This window comes from Anabrus simplex, chromosome 2 (assembly GCF_040414725.1).
Source record: "Anabrus simplex isolate iqAnaSimp1 chromosome 2, ASM4041472v1, whole genome shotgun sequence".
Taxonomy (NCBI): Eukaryota; Metazoa; Arthropoda; class Insecta; order Orthoptera; family Tettigoniidae; genus Anabrus; species Anabrus simplex.
The window spans coordinates 572,216,557-572,232,869 of NC_090266.1; the positions used below are offsets into that span (position 1 = coordinate 572,216,557).

Below are 16,313 nucleotides of genomic sequence, written 5' to 3' on the forward strand. Positions count from 1 at the left end.
AAACTTTAAAAGTTTTGAGATATAGTTACACTCATTTTAAAAATTCACCCCTTTTACCCCCATTAATTGGATTTTCTAAAAAGAAAAAAATACGTGTTTCTTTATTTTTAAAAGAGATCAAAATTTTCATGTCTGTAATATCTTCAGTTTCTGAGATATAAGTACCGGTTTCCTGATTAGAGGCATTCAACCCTTCTCACCCTTTTCACCCCTCCTATTAGGATTTTCTGAAAACAAAAAAATACGTGTTTTCCTTATTTTTGAAGAAGTTTCTAAATACCAATTTTTACATCTGTAACCTTTAAAAATTTTGAGATATAGATACACTCATTTTAAAAATTTCAACCCCCTTTTCACCCCCTTAGCGACGGAATATCCAAAAATCCTCTCTTAGCGAGCACCTACATCTTAATATGAATACATCCCCAAAATTTCATTTCTCTATGTCTAGTAGTTTTGGCTCGGCGATGATGAATCAGTCAGTCAGTCAGTCAGTCAGTCAGTCAGTCAGTCAGTCAGTCAGTCAGTCAGGACAAGTTATTTTATGTATATAGATTATTCACCCGAACGTATTGACCACATGTTAAACACAATTCAAACAACAACTTTTCCCTCCACTTACGCAAAAACAATTGGTACAAATAGAATGAATTGCTAACAAATACAGTATAGGTTGCTAATCAATTGTCGTATTTACTACGAATCATACCAGATGGCAGCACTTTCGTAAAATGCTGAGGCCATCAGCGGCTATACTTTTCAAGAATGCATTCTGATTGGCCAGCTCGTATTATCGCAGTGTTATACTGAGACGCTTGTTTGCACACACTGCTCATTCTTGCGCGATCTCTGCTTGTCGGCTAGAACTACAAATGTCATTTTGCTTAATTTATTATTGATTTTGATCTTTATATATCCTGCTTGCCATCAACATTCCCTCAGAACACAACGAGAAAGGCTTTTCTTGTTGCGCCGTTGGTTAACTATTACTTGCCAGGCTGCTAGCATTTGTTCTTCGGTTGCCTAGCAATATGAAAACATTTTCTTCACAGTTACCAATAGTTACCAATACAGTAGTACTGGATATGTTGTTCTGATGATAAATCTGAGGTAAATAATGACCGGACTTCCATTAATCCCCGGGTACGGTTTTAAGGACCCTACAGTAAGTATCACTCATATAATCTGTTGCTATTCATTTCGAGATTATATTTGTGTGTATGTGCGTGTGTGTGTGTGTGTGTGTGTGTGTTATTGAACTTGATTTACTGATTAGCAACAGTTTCAGAAGTAAACCATCATTTAATGTCATCGATTGCAAATATTAAAAACATTCAAGCTCTTAAGGCCTTATTAGGCTTGCAGTGGTATCTTAACGACGCACTAGCCACCAGCTTCTTGGAAACGTTTGACAATCCAACGGATAAGCCCACTGCCACTCTGGGGCGAACCGATGGTAATTTCACGATTAAAAAGGCCTGAGTCCGCCTCTGTGGTGTAGTGGTTAGTGTGATTAACTGCCATACCCGAAGGCCCGAGTTCGATTCCCGGCTTTGCCACGAAATTTGAAAAGTAGTACGAGGGCTGGAACGGGAGCCTCGGGAGGTCAACTGAGTAGAGCTGGGTTCGATTCCCACCTCAGCCATCCTGGAAGTGGTTTTCCGTGGTTTCTCACTTCTCCTCCAGGCAAATGTCGGGATGGTACCTAACGTAAGGCGACGGCCGCTTCCTTCCCACTTCCTTGTCTATCCCTTCCAATCTTCCCATCCCCCACAAGGCCGCTGTTCAGCATAGCAGGTGAGGCCACCTGGACGAGGTACTGGTCGTCCTCCCCAGTTGTATCCCGCGACCCAGAGTCTGAAACTCCAGGACACTGCCCTTGAGGCGGTAGAGGTGGGATCCCTCGCTGAGTCAGAGGGAAAAACTGACCCTGGAGGGTAAGCAGATTAAGATAAGAGAATTATACTTCTGCGCCCGGAAGGACGTGGGTTCGAATCCCCGTCAGGAAGTCGTAAAATTTAAGAAACGAGATTTTCACTTCCGGAGGTGCATATGGCCCTGAGGTTCACTCAGCCTACACCAAAAATGAGTACCAGGTTAATTCCTGGGGGCTAACGAGGTCGAGCGTACAGCTATCCACTCTACCCCATCACATGCCGCGGGTAACAATGGTGGAAGCCTTTACCTTCCACTACTCCAAGGGCCTTCATGGCCTGTCTTTGTCTTAATTATACTACTGAGAATTCTATTCTTTTTTTTTTTTTTTTTGGTTAAGAAGATGTCTACAATTGATTTTTCTGAAGATAGATTTAAAAACACGGAGAGACAAGTTGAAAGAAAAGAGAGTGAGGGATTGTTTCAAAGAACATGTTGCACAAGGGCTAAATGAAAAGGCTGAAGGAAACACGATAGAGGAAGAGTGGATAGTCGTGAAAAATTAAGTCAGTAGGGCTGCTGAAGAAATGTTAGGAAGGAAGAAAAGATCAACTAAGAATCAGTGGATAACTCAGGAGTTACTAGACCTGATTGATGAAATACGAAAATACAAGAATGCTAGAAATGAAGAGGGCAGAAAAGAATACAGGCGATTAAAGAATCAAGTGGATAGAAAGTGCAAGGTAGCTAAGGAAGAATGGCTGAAGGAGAAGTGCAAGGATGTCGAAGGTTGTATGGTCCTGGGAAAGGTAGATGCTGCGTACAGAAAAATCAAGGAAACCTTTGGAGAAAGGAAGTCTAGATGTATGAATATTAAGAGCTCAGATGGAAAGCCACTTTTAGGGAAAGAAGACAAAGCAAAAAAATGGCAGGAGCATATCCAACAGTTGTATGAAGGTAAAGATGTAGATAATTTGGTTCTGGAACATGAAGAGGCTGTTGATGCTGATGAAATGGGAGACCCAATTTTGAGGTCAGAGTTTGACAGACCTAAATAGGAACAAGGTACCTGGAATTGATGATTCCCTCTGAATTACTGACTGCCTTAGCAGAAACCAGCATAGCAAGGTTATTCCATGTAGTGTGTAAAATGTATGAGACAGGAAAAGTCCCATCCGATTTTCGGCAGAATGTTGTCATACCTATTCCCAAGAAAGCCAGTGCTGACAGGTGTGAAAACTACCGCACCATTAGTTTAGTATCTCATGCCTGCAAAATTTTAACACATACTATTTACAGAAGAATGGAAAAACAAGTTGAAGCTGTGTTGGGAGAAGATCAGTTTGGCTTCATAAGAAATGTAGGAACACGTGAAGCAATCCTGACTTTACGTCTGATCTTAGAGGATCGAATCAAGAAGGACAAGCCCACGTACATGGCATTCGTAGATCTAGAAAGGCATTCGATAATGTTGATTGGACCAAGCTATTTAAGATTCTGAAGATGATAGGGATCAGATACCGAGAACGAAGAATTATCTACAATCTGTATAAAAATCAGTCTGCAGTCAGCCTCCATGGCTCAGGTGGCTGTGCGCCGGCCTCTCACTGCTGGGTTCCGTGGTTCAAATCCCGCTCCCTCCATGTGAGATTTGTGCTGGACAATGTGGAGGTAGGACACGTTTTTCTCCGGGTACTCCAGTTTTCCCTGTCATCTTTCATTCCAGCAACACTCTCCAATATCATTTCATCTGTCAGTCATTAATCATTGCCCCAGAGGAGTGCGACAGGCTTCGGCAACTGGCACAATTGAAGGGCTGAGAACCATAATGGGCCAAGTGCCATTTTTTAAAATGGAGAAAATTAAGGTTAAAGTTTAGTCACTACTATAATTCACAGACACAGATTAGAGAGACTACAACATTTGCATGTTATAGTTAATAGATCCATTAAACACAACAAAGCAAAATACAAAGATTATCTGGCTTTTTAATACAAATAAAAAGTAAATGAGTACCATCATTTTCCACTGGATTAGATTTGGCCCACTTTGGCTCTAAACAGAAAGGATGAATTTTAACAATACGCCAGTGGGCCAACTCCACATGGCACTGTAAGGTACTTCATTTTGCCGTAGTTAAATCACAATATAGCAAATCCTTACAAACTTATGATTAACTGGTGGAATGAATGGAAGTATGACAATTAAATCATCATATTTAGCTTTTGTCAGCTTAATGGGTGCTGTGTAAGGACTCATTTCGCATGGTGAAGGTACTGAAGTTGTAACCTTTACAGATGGCCTGCCCTTACGAGAAGGTGAAATATCAAGGATTTTCCATTCTTCCATTTCGTTGAGGTGTACCTGAACTTAATCCTAAGAGGTTCATTAGACTAGAAACGAAACCACCTAATTTTGAGCCACTCAAACTTCTCCCGATCTACTGTTCCCTTACGATACACAAAGTTTTTTGAGAGCTCCTTAATGTTCACAAATTCTTTCTGTTCCATTTTCTTCAAACTAAAGGGCTTATTTCTCCTACATTCCTTAACTAAGGTCACATAATCTTCTACCGAAAACAGTGATTTTGCCTTATGTTTTGAAGTTTCAATGCTACTAAAATCTCTGTCATTAGGCAAATATGAATGGCCATCTTCTATTAACGTATGATCAATAGTTTTAAATTGGGAGTAATGAACTAATGTGACCCACAAAGATGCAATATATTTATTCCTATTCTGACCACCACAAGTGTGTGAATAGGCTATTAAATGATTTGCTGTTGTACTGACGTTCCTCAGGTAATACAGAATACAATCATGAACCTACTTCTGTTGGGTCCCTTTGTGCTGTATCTTCACCCCACAAGTACATGTACCCTTTCCTACAGTATACACCCAAAACTTCCTCTTGTAAAAATAAACGCTACTTGTTATTAAGGGAAGGAGGAGGGTTTGCTGCATGTCAAATCACTACTTCTATTTTCCTCGTGGTCGATGTCCGCCATGATACTACGCATATCACGTGACTCAGAGCAAGCGAGGGATAGGTGAAGCAGATTTGGCCCACTATGACACTGCCTCCAGCGGCTAGTTCAATTTGGTTGATATGTTGTGATCCTGTAGCACATAAATGGGAAGACGTAGAGATACCCCAGTTGGAGAGATAATACCTAAGTCAGAAATGAACCTCTAGGTGGCATTAACTCAATTTCGATGGTTGGTGGATTTGACCCACTATGGTTCTCAGCCCTTCAATTCCTATCCTCGCCGTATTCATTCCATCCCTGACCCAGTCACTGACTGGAAAACAGGTTGTAGGTTTTCATTCAATCAATCAATTTATCACCACAGATCTGCATTTAGTGCTGTTACCCAGGTGACAGATTCCTTTATAAGTTACAGTATTTGCCTAGTTCTTAAATGACTTCAAAAAGATTGGAAATTTGTCAAACATCCCACTTGGTAAATTATTCTAGTTCATTATTCTTCTTCCTATAAATGAATATTTGCACCAATTTGTCCTCTTGAATTCCAATTTTGTCTTCATGTTGCAATCTTTTGTACATTTAAAAACTCCATTCAAGCTTATTTGACTACCAACATTCCATGCCATCTCTTCATTGGCAGCTTGGAACATACTGCTTATTCAAGCAGCTTGTCTCCTTACTCCCAAGTCTTTCCTGCTCAAAGTTTGCAATATCTTCATAACATTATTACTCTTTTGTCCGAAATCACCCAGAACAAGTCGTGCTGTTTTCTTTTGGTTCTTTGGTTCTTTTCCAGTTCTGGAACCAAGTAATCCTGGTGAGGGTTCCATACACAGCAACCGTACCCTAATTGTGGTCTTTAAGTGACTTACACACTCTCTCCTTTACATTCCTACCCATAAATACTCTCATAATCATATGAAGAGATCTGTAGCCTTTACTTACAAAACCATGTTTGTGAATACCCCAAGGAAGATCTTTCCTTATATTAACACCCAAGTACTTAAAGTGATCTCCACTTAAGTACTTTCACCCCATCAACACAGTAATTAAAATTGAGAGGACTCTTCCTCATGGTGAAATTTACATCCTGACTTTTCACCCCATTTACCATTGTACCGTTGTCTGCTGTCCGTCTCCCAACTTTGCCGAGGTCGGTCACTCACAACCCTGAAACTTATTTATTGCTGTGTATAGTATAACATCATCTGCAAAAAGCTTCGTCTGTGATTCCTGTTCTTTACTTGTATCATGTCTTACAGGTAGGCCTATATAAAAGTCCAGTAATACTGCCTTGTAGACCCCCCCCTTCTCCTCACTTCATAATCATTATACAGGATCAGATAAGGCTTCACCTTCTGTAATTATCTTTCTCTTTTCTAGAAATTTAACCACACATTCAATCACTTGTTTGTTTGGTACAATAACCCTCAGTTCCATTAGTAGTGCCCCATGATCTACCATATTAAAATCCTTGCATTGGCCAATAGCAGTACAGTCCGTGTGACCTCCTGAATGTAAGTTTTCTGTTATATCACTAGAATACAAGCGATGGGTTTCGGGTTATCCATAAGCCAATTCAAGGAATACCAGACAGGGATTTTGAGTCTGAAGGAATCAATCACCCCTCGTCTAGAAAAACCAAAACTGTTAAATGTTATTGGAGGGCTGATAAAAAAACAAAACAAGAATTATCTTGCCCTCAGAACACCAGAAAATATGACATGGCAGTGTGAAGGAAGATAATGGATGCAGTTTCTCCCCAACTGTCAATAGGAATGTGCATAACATTGCAAACATTTTGAGTCATTCTGCTCACCAGTAGGGAAGCGTGTGATGTATGCCAAAAAATAATTCGTAGGATCGAGATCATTCCTTACCATGGGACTTCGAAACTCTAGCATATTTTTGAGGATATCGTGAAAAAAAAAAAAAAATTAAGTTCAAAGAAACTTTTACAGTCATTATACAGACTTTCAGTACAGATTTACATGTTATGACATAACATAAAACCTCCTCCCCTGTGAACCATGTGACCTTGCCGCGGAGGGGAGGCTTGCGTGTCCCAATGAAGCAGATAACCAAGCCACAGGTGCAACCATATCGGATGGGTATCTGTTGAGAGACCAGACTAAGGAATGGTTCATCGAAAGGGGGGTAGCAGCCTTTCGGAAGTTGCAAGGGCAGCAGTCTAGATGATTGACTGATATGGCCTTATAATAACACTCAACATGGCTTAGCTGTGTTGATACTGCTACACAGCTGAAAGCAATGGGAAACTACAGCCGTAACTAACTCCCGAGGACATGCAGCTCTCTCTGTATGAATAATGTACTGATGATGGCTTCCTCCCGGGTAAAATATTCCGGAGGTAAACTAGACTCCCATTCGGATCTCCGGGTGGGGAATACACGAGAGGGGGCGATCAACAGGAAGATGGATACTGACATTCTGCGAGTCGGAGCGTGGAATGTTAGAAGTTTGAATCATTGTGGTAGGTTAGAGAATCTGAAAAGAGAGATAGATAGACTAAAGTTAGATGTAGTTGGTATAAGTGAAGTACGTCAATCATTACAATTACAATCAATCACTACCGATCTGCATTTAGGGCAGTCGCCCAGGTGGCAGATTCCCTATCTGTTGTTATCCTAGCCTTTTCTTAAATGATCGCAAAGAAATTGGAAAATTATTGAACATTTCCCTTGGTAAGTTATTCCAATCCCGAACTCCCCTTCCTATAAACGAATATTTGCCCCAATTTGTCCTCTTGAATTCCAACTTTATCTTCATATTGTGATCCTTCCTACTTTTAAAGACACCACTCAAACTTATTCGTCTGCTGATGTCCTCCCATGCCATCTCTCTACTGACAGCTAGAAACATACCACTTAATTGAGCAGCTCGTCTTCTGTCTGCCAAATCTTCCCAGCCCAAACTTTGCAACATTTTTGTAATGCTGCTCTTTTGTCGGAAATCACCCAGAACAAATCAAGCTGCATTTCTTTGGATTTTTTCCAGTTCTTGAATCAAGTAATCCTGGTCAGGGTCCCATACACTGGAACCATACTCTAGTTGGGGTCTTAACAGAGACTTATATGCCCTCTCCTTTACATCCTTACTACAACCCCTAAATACCCTCATAACCATGTGCAGAGATCGGTACCCTTTATTAACAATCATATTTATGTGATTACCCCAATGAAGGTTTTTTCTTATATTAACACCTAGGTACTTACTGTACAATGATCCCCAAAAGGAACTTTCACCCTGTCAATGCAGTAATTAAAACTGAGAGGACTTTTCTTGTTTGTGAAACTTACAGCTTGACTTTTAACCCTGTTTATCATCATACCATTGCCCACCGTCCATCTCACAACACTATTGAGGTCACCCTGCAGCCGCTCACAATCTTGTAAATTATTTATTACTCTGTACAGAATAACATCTACAAACAGCCTTATCTCTGATTCCACTTCTTTACACATATCATCTATATATATAAAATAACTTGTCCTGACTGACTGACTGACTGACTGACTGACTGATTCATCATCGCCGAGCCAAAACTACTGGACATAAAGAAATGAAATTTTGGGCATAGATTCATATTAAGATGTAGGTGCTCGCTAAGAGAGGATTTTTGGATATTCTTTTGCTAAGGGGGTGAAAAGGGGGTTGAAATTTTAAAATGAGTGTATCTATATCTCAAAACTTTGAAAGTTTACAGATGTAAAAATTGGTATTTAGAATCTCCTTTAAAAATAAGGAAACACGTATTTTTTGTTTTCAGAAAATCCCAATAGGAGGGGTGAAAAACAGTGAAAAAAGAGTTTAATGCCTTTAATCAGAATACCGGTACTTATATATCAGAAACTGAAGATATTACAGACCTGAAAATTGGTACTTTTGATCTTTTTAAAAATAAAGAAACACTTTTTTTTTTTTTTTTTTTTTTTTTGGAAAATCCAGTTAATGGGAGGGTGAAAAGGGGGGTAAATTTTTAAAAACAGTGCATCTATATCTCAAAACTTTTACAGTTTACAGTTGTAAAAATAGGTATTTAGAATCTTCATTAAAAATAAAGGAACATGTATTTTTTGTTTTCAGAAAATCCCAATAGGAGGGGTGAAAAGGGGTGAAAAATGGACTGAATGCCTTTAATGAGGATACTTATATCTCAGAAACTAAAGATATTACAGACCTGAAAATTGGTACTTTTTATCTTTTAAAAATAAAGAAACAAGTATTTTTTTTGTTTTTGGAAAATCTGATTAACACGTTCCGTGCGGTTCGGGTCACCATGTGCCCCGAAATATGTTACTCTTATCCGTCGGTGCGAACTTCCCAGAATTGCGAAGTGAGTGACTACGTCCTAGTTACGAATTTCCGTTAACTAATCAACAACATAGTGTTCCAATGGAAGTAAAGGATCGAGGCATACTGCTAGTTCTGATCGGCCCACCGGTGACCCAATTATTTCCGGGGCCATTTCTGTTTCACGCAATTGCTGAATCGGAACACTGTCGCACAGGTAAATACGCTGGAATGTCTCCTCAACAATAACGCACACAACAAGTGCACATGCATGGTTTAGGATGTCATACTAGGGAGTAAACAAAGTCAAATTCGTCAGGTCACCGGTGACCCGAACCGATAATAACTAAAGGCAGCATCGGGTCACCGGTGGGCCGATACGACGTAATATTAAGTCATTGAAATTCACTGCCGCACGGAACGTGTTAATGGGGGTGAAAAGGGGGGTGAATTTTGAAAATGAGTGCATCTCCAATAATCCTTTTAATACAAATACCGAAATCTTTTCAACCCTAATATGTTCAGCATTGCTACTAAAAATGGGAGCCGCCCCCTTCCATTATCTCATAACTTTTAAAGTTTACAGATATGAAAATTGGTATTTAGAATCTTCATTAACAATAAAGAACACCTATTTTTTGTTTTCGGAAAATCCCAATAGGAGGGGTGAAAAAGGGGTTGAATGCCTTTAATGAGGATACTTATATCTCAGAAACTGAAGATATTTCAGACCTGAAAATGGGTATATGGGATCTCTTTAAAAATTAAAGAAACAATTTTTTTGCTTTTGGAAAATCCAAATTGTGGGGGTGGAAAGGGGTGAAATTTAAAAATGACTGTATCTATATCTAAAAACTTTAAAAGTTTGCACATGTCAAAATTGATATTTAGAATCACCTTTAAAAATAAAGGAACACATATTTGTTTTCTCTAAATCCCAATAGGAGGGGTGTAAAATTGTGAATAATGGTTGAATGGGTTGAATAATGGGTTGAATGCCTTCAATGAGGATACTTATCTCTCAGAAACTGAACATATTACAGACCTGAAAATAGGTATTTGGGATCTCTTTTAAAAATAAAGAAACAATTTTTTAGCTTTTGGAAAATCCAATTAATGTGGGGGGTTAAAAGGGGGTGAATTTTTAAAATGAGAGTATCTATATCTCAAAACTTTTAAAGTTTATAGATATAAAAATTGGTATTTAGAATCTCCTTTAAAAATAAAGAAACATGTATTTTTTGTTTTCGATAAATCCCAATGGGGAGGCTGGAAAAGGGGGAAAAAGGGGTTGAATGCCTTTAATGAGGCTACTTATATTTCAGAACCTGAAGATATTACAGACCTGAAAATTGGTATTTGGGATCTACTTTAAAAATAAAGAAGCAGGTATTTTTTCATTTTTGGAAAATCTAAATAATGGGGGTTGAAAAGGGGGGTGAATTTTTAAAATGAGTGTGTCTACATCTTAAAACTTTAAAAGTTTACACATGTAAAAATTGGTATTTTGAATCTCCTTAAAAAAAAAAGGAACACGTATTTTTTGTTTTCTGTAAATCCCAATAGGAGGGGTCTAAAAGGGTTGAATCCCTTTATGAGGATATATATATCTCAGAAACTGAAGATATTACAGAACTGAAAATTTGTATGTGGGATCTCCTTTAAAGATAAAGAAACACGTATTTTTTTGTTTTTGGAAAATCCAATTAATGGCGGTTAAACTGGAGTGACAAATTGGGGTGAATTTTTTGAAAGACTATATCTACAGAATATCTGAGAAAAGTAAAATGTTACAGACGTAAAGAGTGGGTATTTGTAATTTCCTGTAAATGTAAAGAAACATAGGTGATTTGTTTTTGGAAAATCCCCTTAAGGGGAAATAAAAAGGGGTGAAATTTTAAAATGAGAATTTCTACAGTATATCTCAAAAAACTTAACATGTTACAGAAGTGAAAATGGTATTTTTATCTCTATTAAAAACAAAGAAACGTGTATTTTTAGTTTTCGGAAATACCACTTGGGTGGAGGGGGGGGGGTGTGTAAAAGTAACTGAAAATGTTGTCAATTTCATTTAATTAGGCTACTGATATCTCAAAAATGAAGATGTGACAGACGTGAAATTTGATATTTGGAATCTGCTTTAAAAGTAAAGAAACACATATATTCGGAAAATCCAATGAAGGGGGGGGGGGGTTGAAATAAATGAAAAATTAATTGACTTAATTGTATGAGAATACATACATCTGATAAAAACTAAAGTTGTTACAGACGTGAAAATTGGTATTTGGCTCTCCTTTAAAAACAAGGAAAAACGCGTTTTGAAGGGGAAACCATCTTGGGCGGCGGGAGTGATTTCATCAGGACACACAAATCAAAAACTGAAGAATTTAAGAGTTGTGATAATTGGTATTTAGAAGATCATTTACTATTACTATTTACTATTAAAGAAACAAGTATTTTTTGCCGGAAAATTCACCCGGGGGGGGGGGGGGTGAATGGAAGTGAAAAAAGGTGAATTATTTTTATGGGGATACTTATATCTCAAAACTGAAGGTAATAGACGTGAACATTGGTGTTTGGAATCTCCTTTAAACATAAAGATACACGCCTTCTTTTAATTTTTCTTTGGGGCGGGGGGTAAATAAACTTAACGGCAGTGGGGTGTAAAAGGAGGTGAGACCAATTGATTCTACTGTTCATAATGTACTTATAAGGAGCCTCCGTTGCTCACTCGGCAGCGCGCCGACCTCTCACAGCTGGGTTCTGTGGACCAAATCCCGATCACTCCATGTGATATTCGTGCTGGACAAATCGGAGGCGGGACAGGTTTTTCTCCGGATACTCCAGTTTTCCCTGTCATCATTCATTGCAGCAACACTGTCCAATATTTAATTTCATTTATCATTCATCAATCATTGCCCCAGAGGAGTGCTTCGGCAGCCGGCACAATTCCTATTGTCGCCGCTAGATGGGGCTTTATTCATTCCATTCCTCACCCTGTCGAATGACTGGAAACAGGCTGTAGATTTTCGATGTACTTATTCTGATCATAAACCGATCATTTTTAATCTTTCCTGGGTTCGATTTCAACGGCCATCTTTTCCTTCGGAGAATATTCTTATATTACAGTAGACTCTCCTGGCATATAAATAAAAATTTAAACACATTTGAAATAAACGATAGGAATGAGATTGACCGTCAAATTATTCACCTTTATAATAAGGTCAATAATGCACGGAAGTATGTCATTCGTATCGCCAGAAATCCCGCATACTTGCCTACGCGCGACAATGGTGCTGGTCACATCGTCAACAATGACAATGGTAGCAGATGTAATTTACTGCCAAGTAGCGGTCTTGCATCTTGCTGTGGGGTCCAGAAAATCTAATAATAATAATAATAATAATAATAATAATAATAATAATAATAATAATAATAATGTTCTGGACCATCGTCAAATTGTGCGGACCGCGCTGGAAACGGGTCCTGGCCTGGTAATGACTACGAATACAGTCAGGCCGCGGGTTCAGTACCGCAAATTCACCCAAGAAGACACCACGCCGGATCTCCTTCAGGATTTGATCCATACTAAAAATGCTTATAGGAAAAGATGGCAATGATTTAGGGACCGAACTGACCGCGTAGAATACCTGGACCTACCTCGAAAGGTACGAAATTGATTGCTGCAAAGAAAGATTGAAAAATGTGAGGAACTTTGCTGAAATCTCCCAGAAAACGAGTCAGATCGCAAATTTTGGCGGATTCTCTCAGAAAACGAGTCAGATCGCGAATTTCGGAGGATTATATATAAAATGTTAAGCATTTAATTATAAATTTCAGTATAATACCGTAGCAAAGCACGGGTATCTTGCTAGTTGATATAATAAGAAAACATAAAGGTCCAATAATACTCCCTTGAGGAATTCCCCTCTTAATTATTACAGGGTTACGTAAAGCTTCGCCTACTCTAATTCTCTGAATTCTGTTTTCTAGTAATATACCCACCCATTCAGTCACTCTTTTTCCTAGTCCAATTGCACTCATTTTAGCCAGTAGTCTTCCATGATCTACCCTATCAAATGCCTTACATAGGTCAATTGCAATACAGTCCATTTGGCCTCGTGAATCCAGGATATCTGCTATAACTTGCTGAAATCTTACAAGCTGAGCTTCAGTCGAATAACCTTTCCTAAACCCAAACTGCCTTCTGTCAAACCAGTCATTAATTTTGCAAACGTGTCTAATATAATCAGAAAGAATGCTTTCCCAAAGCTTACATACAATGCATGTGAAATTGACTGGCCTGTAATTTTCAGCTTTATGTCTATCACCCTTTCCTTTATACACAGGGGCTACTATAGCAACTCTCCATTCATATGGTATAGCTTCTTCAACCTAACAATAATCAAATGAGTATTTGAGATATGGTGCTATATCCCAACCCATTGCCTTTATTATATCCCCAGAAATCTTATCAATTCCAGGTGCTTTTCTAGTTTTCAACTTTTGTATCTTACTGTAAATATCATTGTTACCATAGGTAAATTTTAATACTTCTTTAGTATTACTCACGTCCCCTATCTGGACATTATCCTTATAACCAACAATGTTTACATACTGCTGACTGAATACTTCTGCCTTTTGAAGATCCTCGCATGCACACTCCCCCTGTTCATTAATGATTCCTGGAATGTCTTTCTTTGAACCTGTTTCTGGCTTAAAGTACCTATACATACCCTTCCACTTTTCACTAAAATTTGTATGACCACCAATTATGCTTGCCATCATGTTATCCTTAGCTGACTTCTTTGCTAGATTCAATTTCCTAGTAACTTACTTCAATTTCTCCTTACTTCCATAACCATTTCTAACTCTCTTTCTTTCCATTCTGCACCTCCTTCTTGGTCTCTTTACTTCTCTGTTATAACATAGTGGATCCTTACCATTCCTTACCACCTTTAAAGGAACAAACCTATTTTCACATTCCTCAACAATTGCTTTAAACCCATCCCAGAGTCTGTTTACATTTTTATTTACCATTTTCCAGCAATCATATTTACTTTTTTTAAACTCCCTCATGCCTGTTTTATCAGACATATGGTACTGTCTAATAGTCCTAATTTTAATACTTCCTTTCTTTCACTTTTATTTTTAACTATGACAAAAACAGCTTCGTGATCACTAATACCATCTATTACTTCGGTTTCTCTATGGAGCTCATCTGGTTTTATCAGCACCACATCGAAAATATTCTTCTCTCTAGTTGGTTCCATCACTTTCTGAATCAGCTGCCATTTCCGTATTAAGTTATTTGCCATTTGTTGGTGATGCTTCCTGTCATTAGCATTACCTTCCCAATTGACATTTGGTAAATTGAGATCACCTGCTACTATCACATTCCTTTCCATATCATTTCCAACAAATAATTCTGAATCAGCGTCAGCGCTATCCTTTCCCAGTCTGTACACTCCAAAGACATCAAGTTGTCTATTATCCTTAGAGAAGAGCCTTACACCCAGAATTTCATGTTTTTCATCCTTAACTTTTTAGTAGCTTACAAATTCTTCTTTCACCAGAATGAATACTCCCCCTCCTACCATTCCTATCCTATCTCTACGATACACACTCCAGTTCTGCGAGAATATTTCTGCATCCATTATATCATTTCTCAGCCATGATTCAACTCCTATTACAATATCTGGTAAGTGTATATCTATTAAATTACTTAATTCGATTCCTTTGTTTACAATGCTTCTACAGTTGAGCACTAACATTTTTATGTCATCCCTACTTGATTTCCAAAGAAAGGAAGCAAAACAAAAAAATTCTGGAGTTTACCCTAGACCCACAAATAACAGGAAGAAACCAAGATTTTACACAACCCAAAATTCAAATAAAGGAAATTTACCATGAAAATACATTTGAAAAACATATCGTCGTTGCCAGGAAAAACCTCCTCTGTGATAATATTTTTGGAGATATACTGACTCGCAGCACATACATTATGAAGAGTGAGAATGCCTTGACAATATTCACACAATATTGTACCTTAGGTGACAGAACCTTACAGGCCAATGTTCTAAGCTAAACTATTTCACATAGGAGGTTTTGTCCCAGCAGCAATGATATGTTGCTGAGGATACAGCATGTCACATAACAATTCACCCAATTCTGATATACACAATTCACAATCAAACTTTTCAAGCACTACAGGTATGACAGGTCAGCCAATAGGGAAAACATCCTCAAAGTAATAAATTACCCAAACTAGACCTTCATTAACTGAAGTACTACACACATACAACCTTATCATCAGGGCACATAAATATACTATCAATATCCTCACTAAAATATTACTTTAAATTAATTTATTATGTGCATTCTTGATCACCCAACATTAAAAAAATGGGAGGAAAAATTTAGAATGTTGCAAGGGAATTCAAAACAGGGAGATAGTTACATTTATTATGTTAGCTTACAACATTGCTCACATTATTCAATAAAATGAGGTTAGTAAGTCACTATCAATTTACCATGCCATGTACACATTACTTTAAAAATTTAATACTGATAAAACTCACATTACGTACCACGTATCACACCAGTCCAAAATAAAATGCTATTAAGCCAAAAATACAGAATTAAAAATCACATAAAATTTAACCAATAAATTATCCAAATGGAACAATGTAAACAGTTCAAAAGTGTGCATACAGAAATCCAATCACTGATATAAGAAATAAAAAGGCACAAACAACACCTTCATACCAGGAAATCAGATTACGGGATGACACACCAAGATCACCAGGCCTATCTGTCCTCCATCACACAATACAAGAACACACACAAAACACAAGTGCAATGACCCCTTAATGAAGCAGTACCTACCAATGAAAAGGCACAAAACGACTTCAGTACTACTGATTCCATCACACGACATTACAAAAACACAATTACACAAACACACCAGTGCCCTGACACTTAAATCAAGCAGTACCAGCAAAGAAAAAGGCAATACATGGCCTCAGTACTCTTGAATCCATCACACAACAATAAGACTATTAGGACCAGTATCGTACTCCCAGGAGAGGAATAGCCTCTCAGCACCTTAAGTCCTAAGTCTCAGCATATATAA

The 16,313-nt window shown here is 38.1% G+C and overlaps 1 protein-coding gene across 1 annotated transcript in view; it reads left to right on the plus strand.

Annotated features, from left to right (window-relative positions):
- The first annotated feature begins 1,033 nt into the window (after positions 1-1,033).
- LOC136862929 (EF-hand domain-containing protein 1) overlaps positions 1,034-16,313 on the plus strand; it is a 241,740-nt gene continuing 226,460 nt past the window's right edge. The window contains exon 1 of the mRNA XM_067139219.2: positions 1,034-1,165. Coding sequence (XP_066995320.2) covers positions 1,118-1,165 — 48 coding nt within the window. The 5' untranslated portion in view covers positions 1,034-1,117. The remainder of the gene's footprint in view (positions 1,166-16,313) is intronic.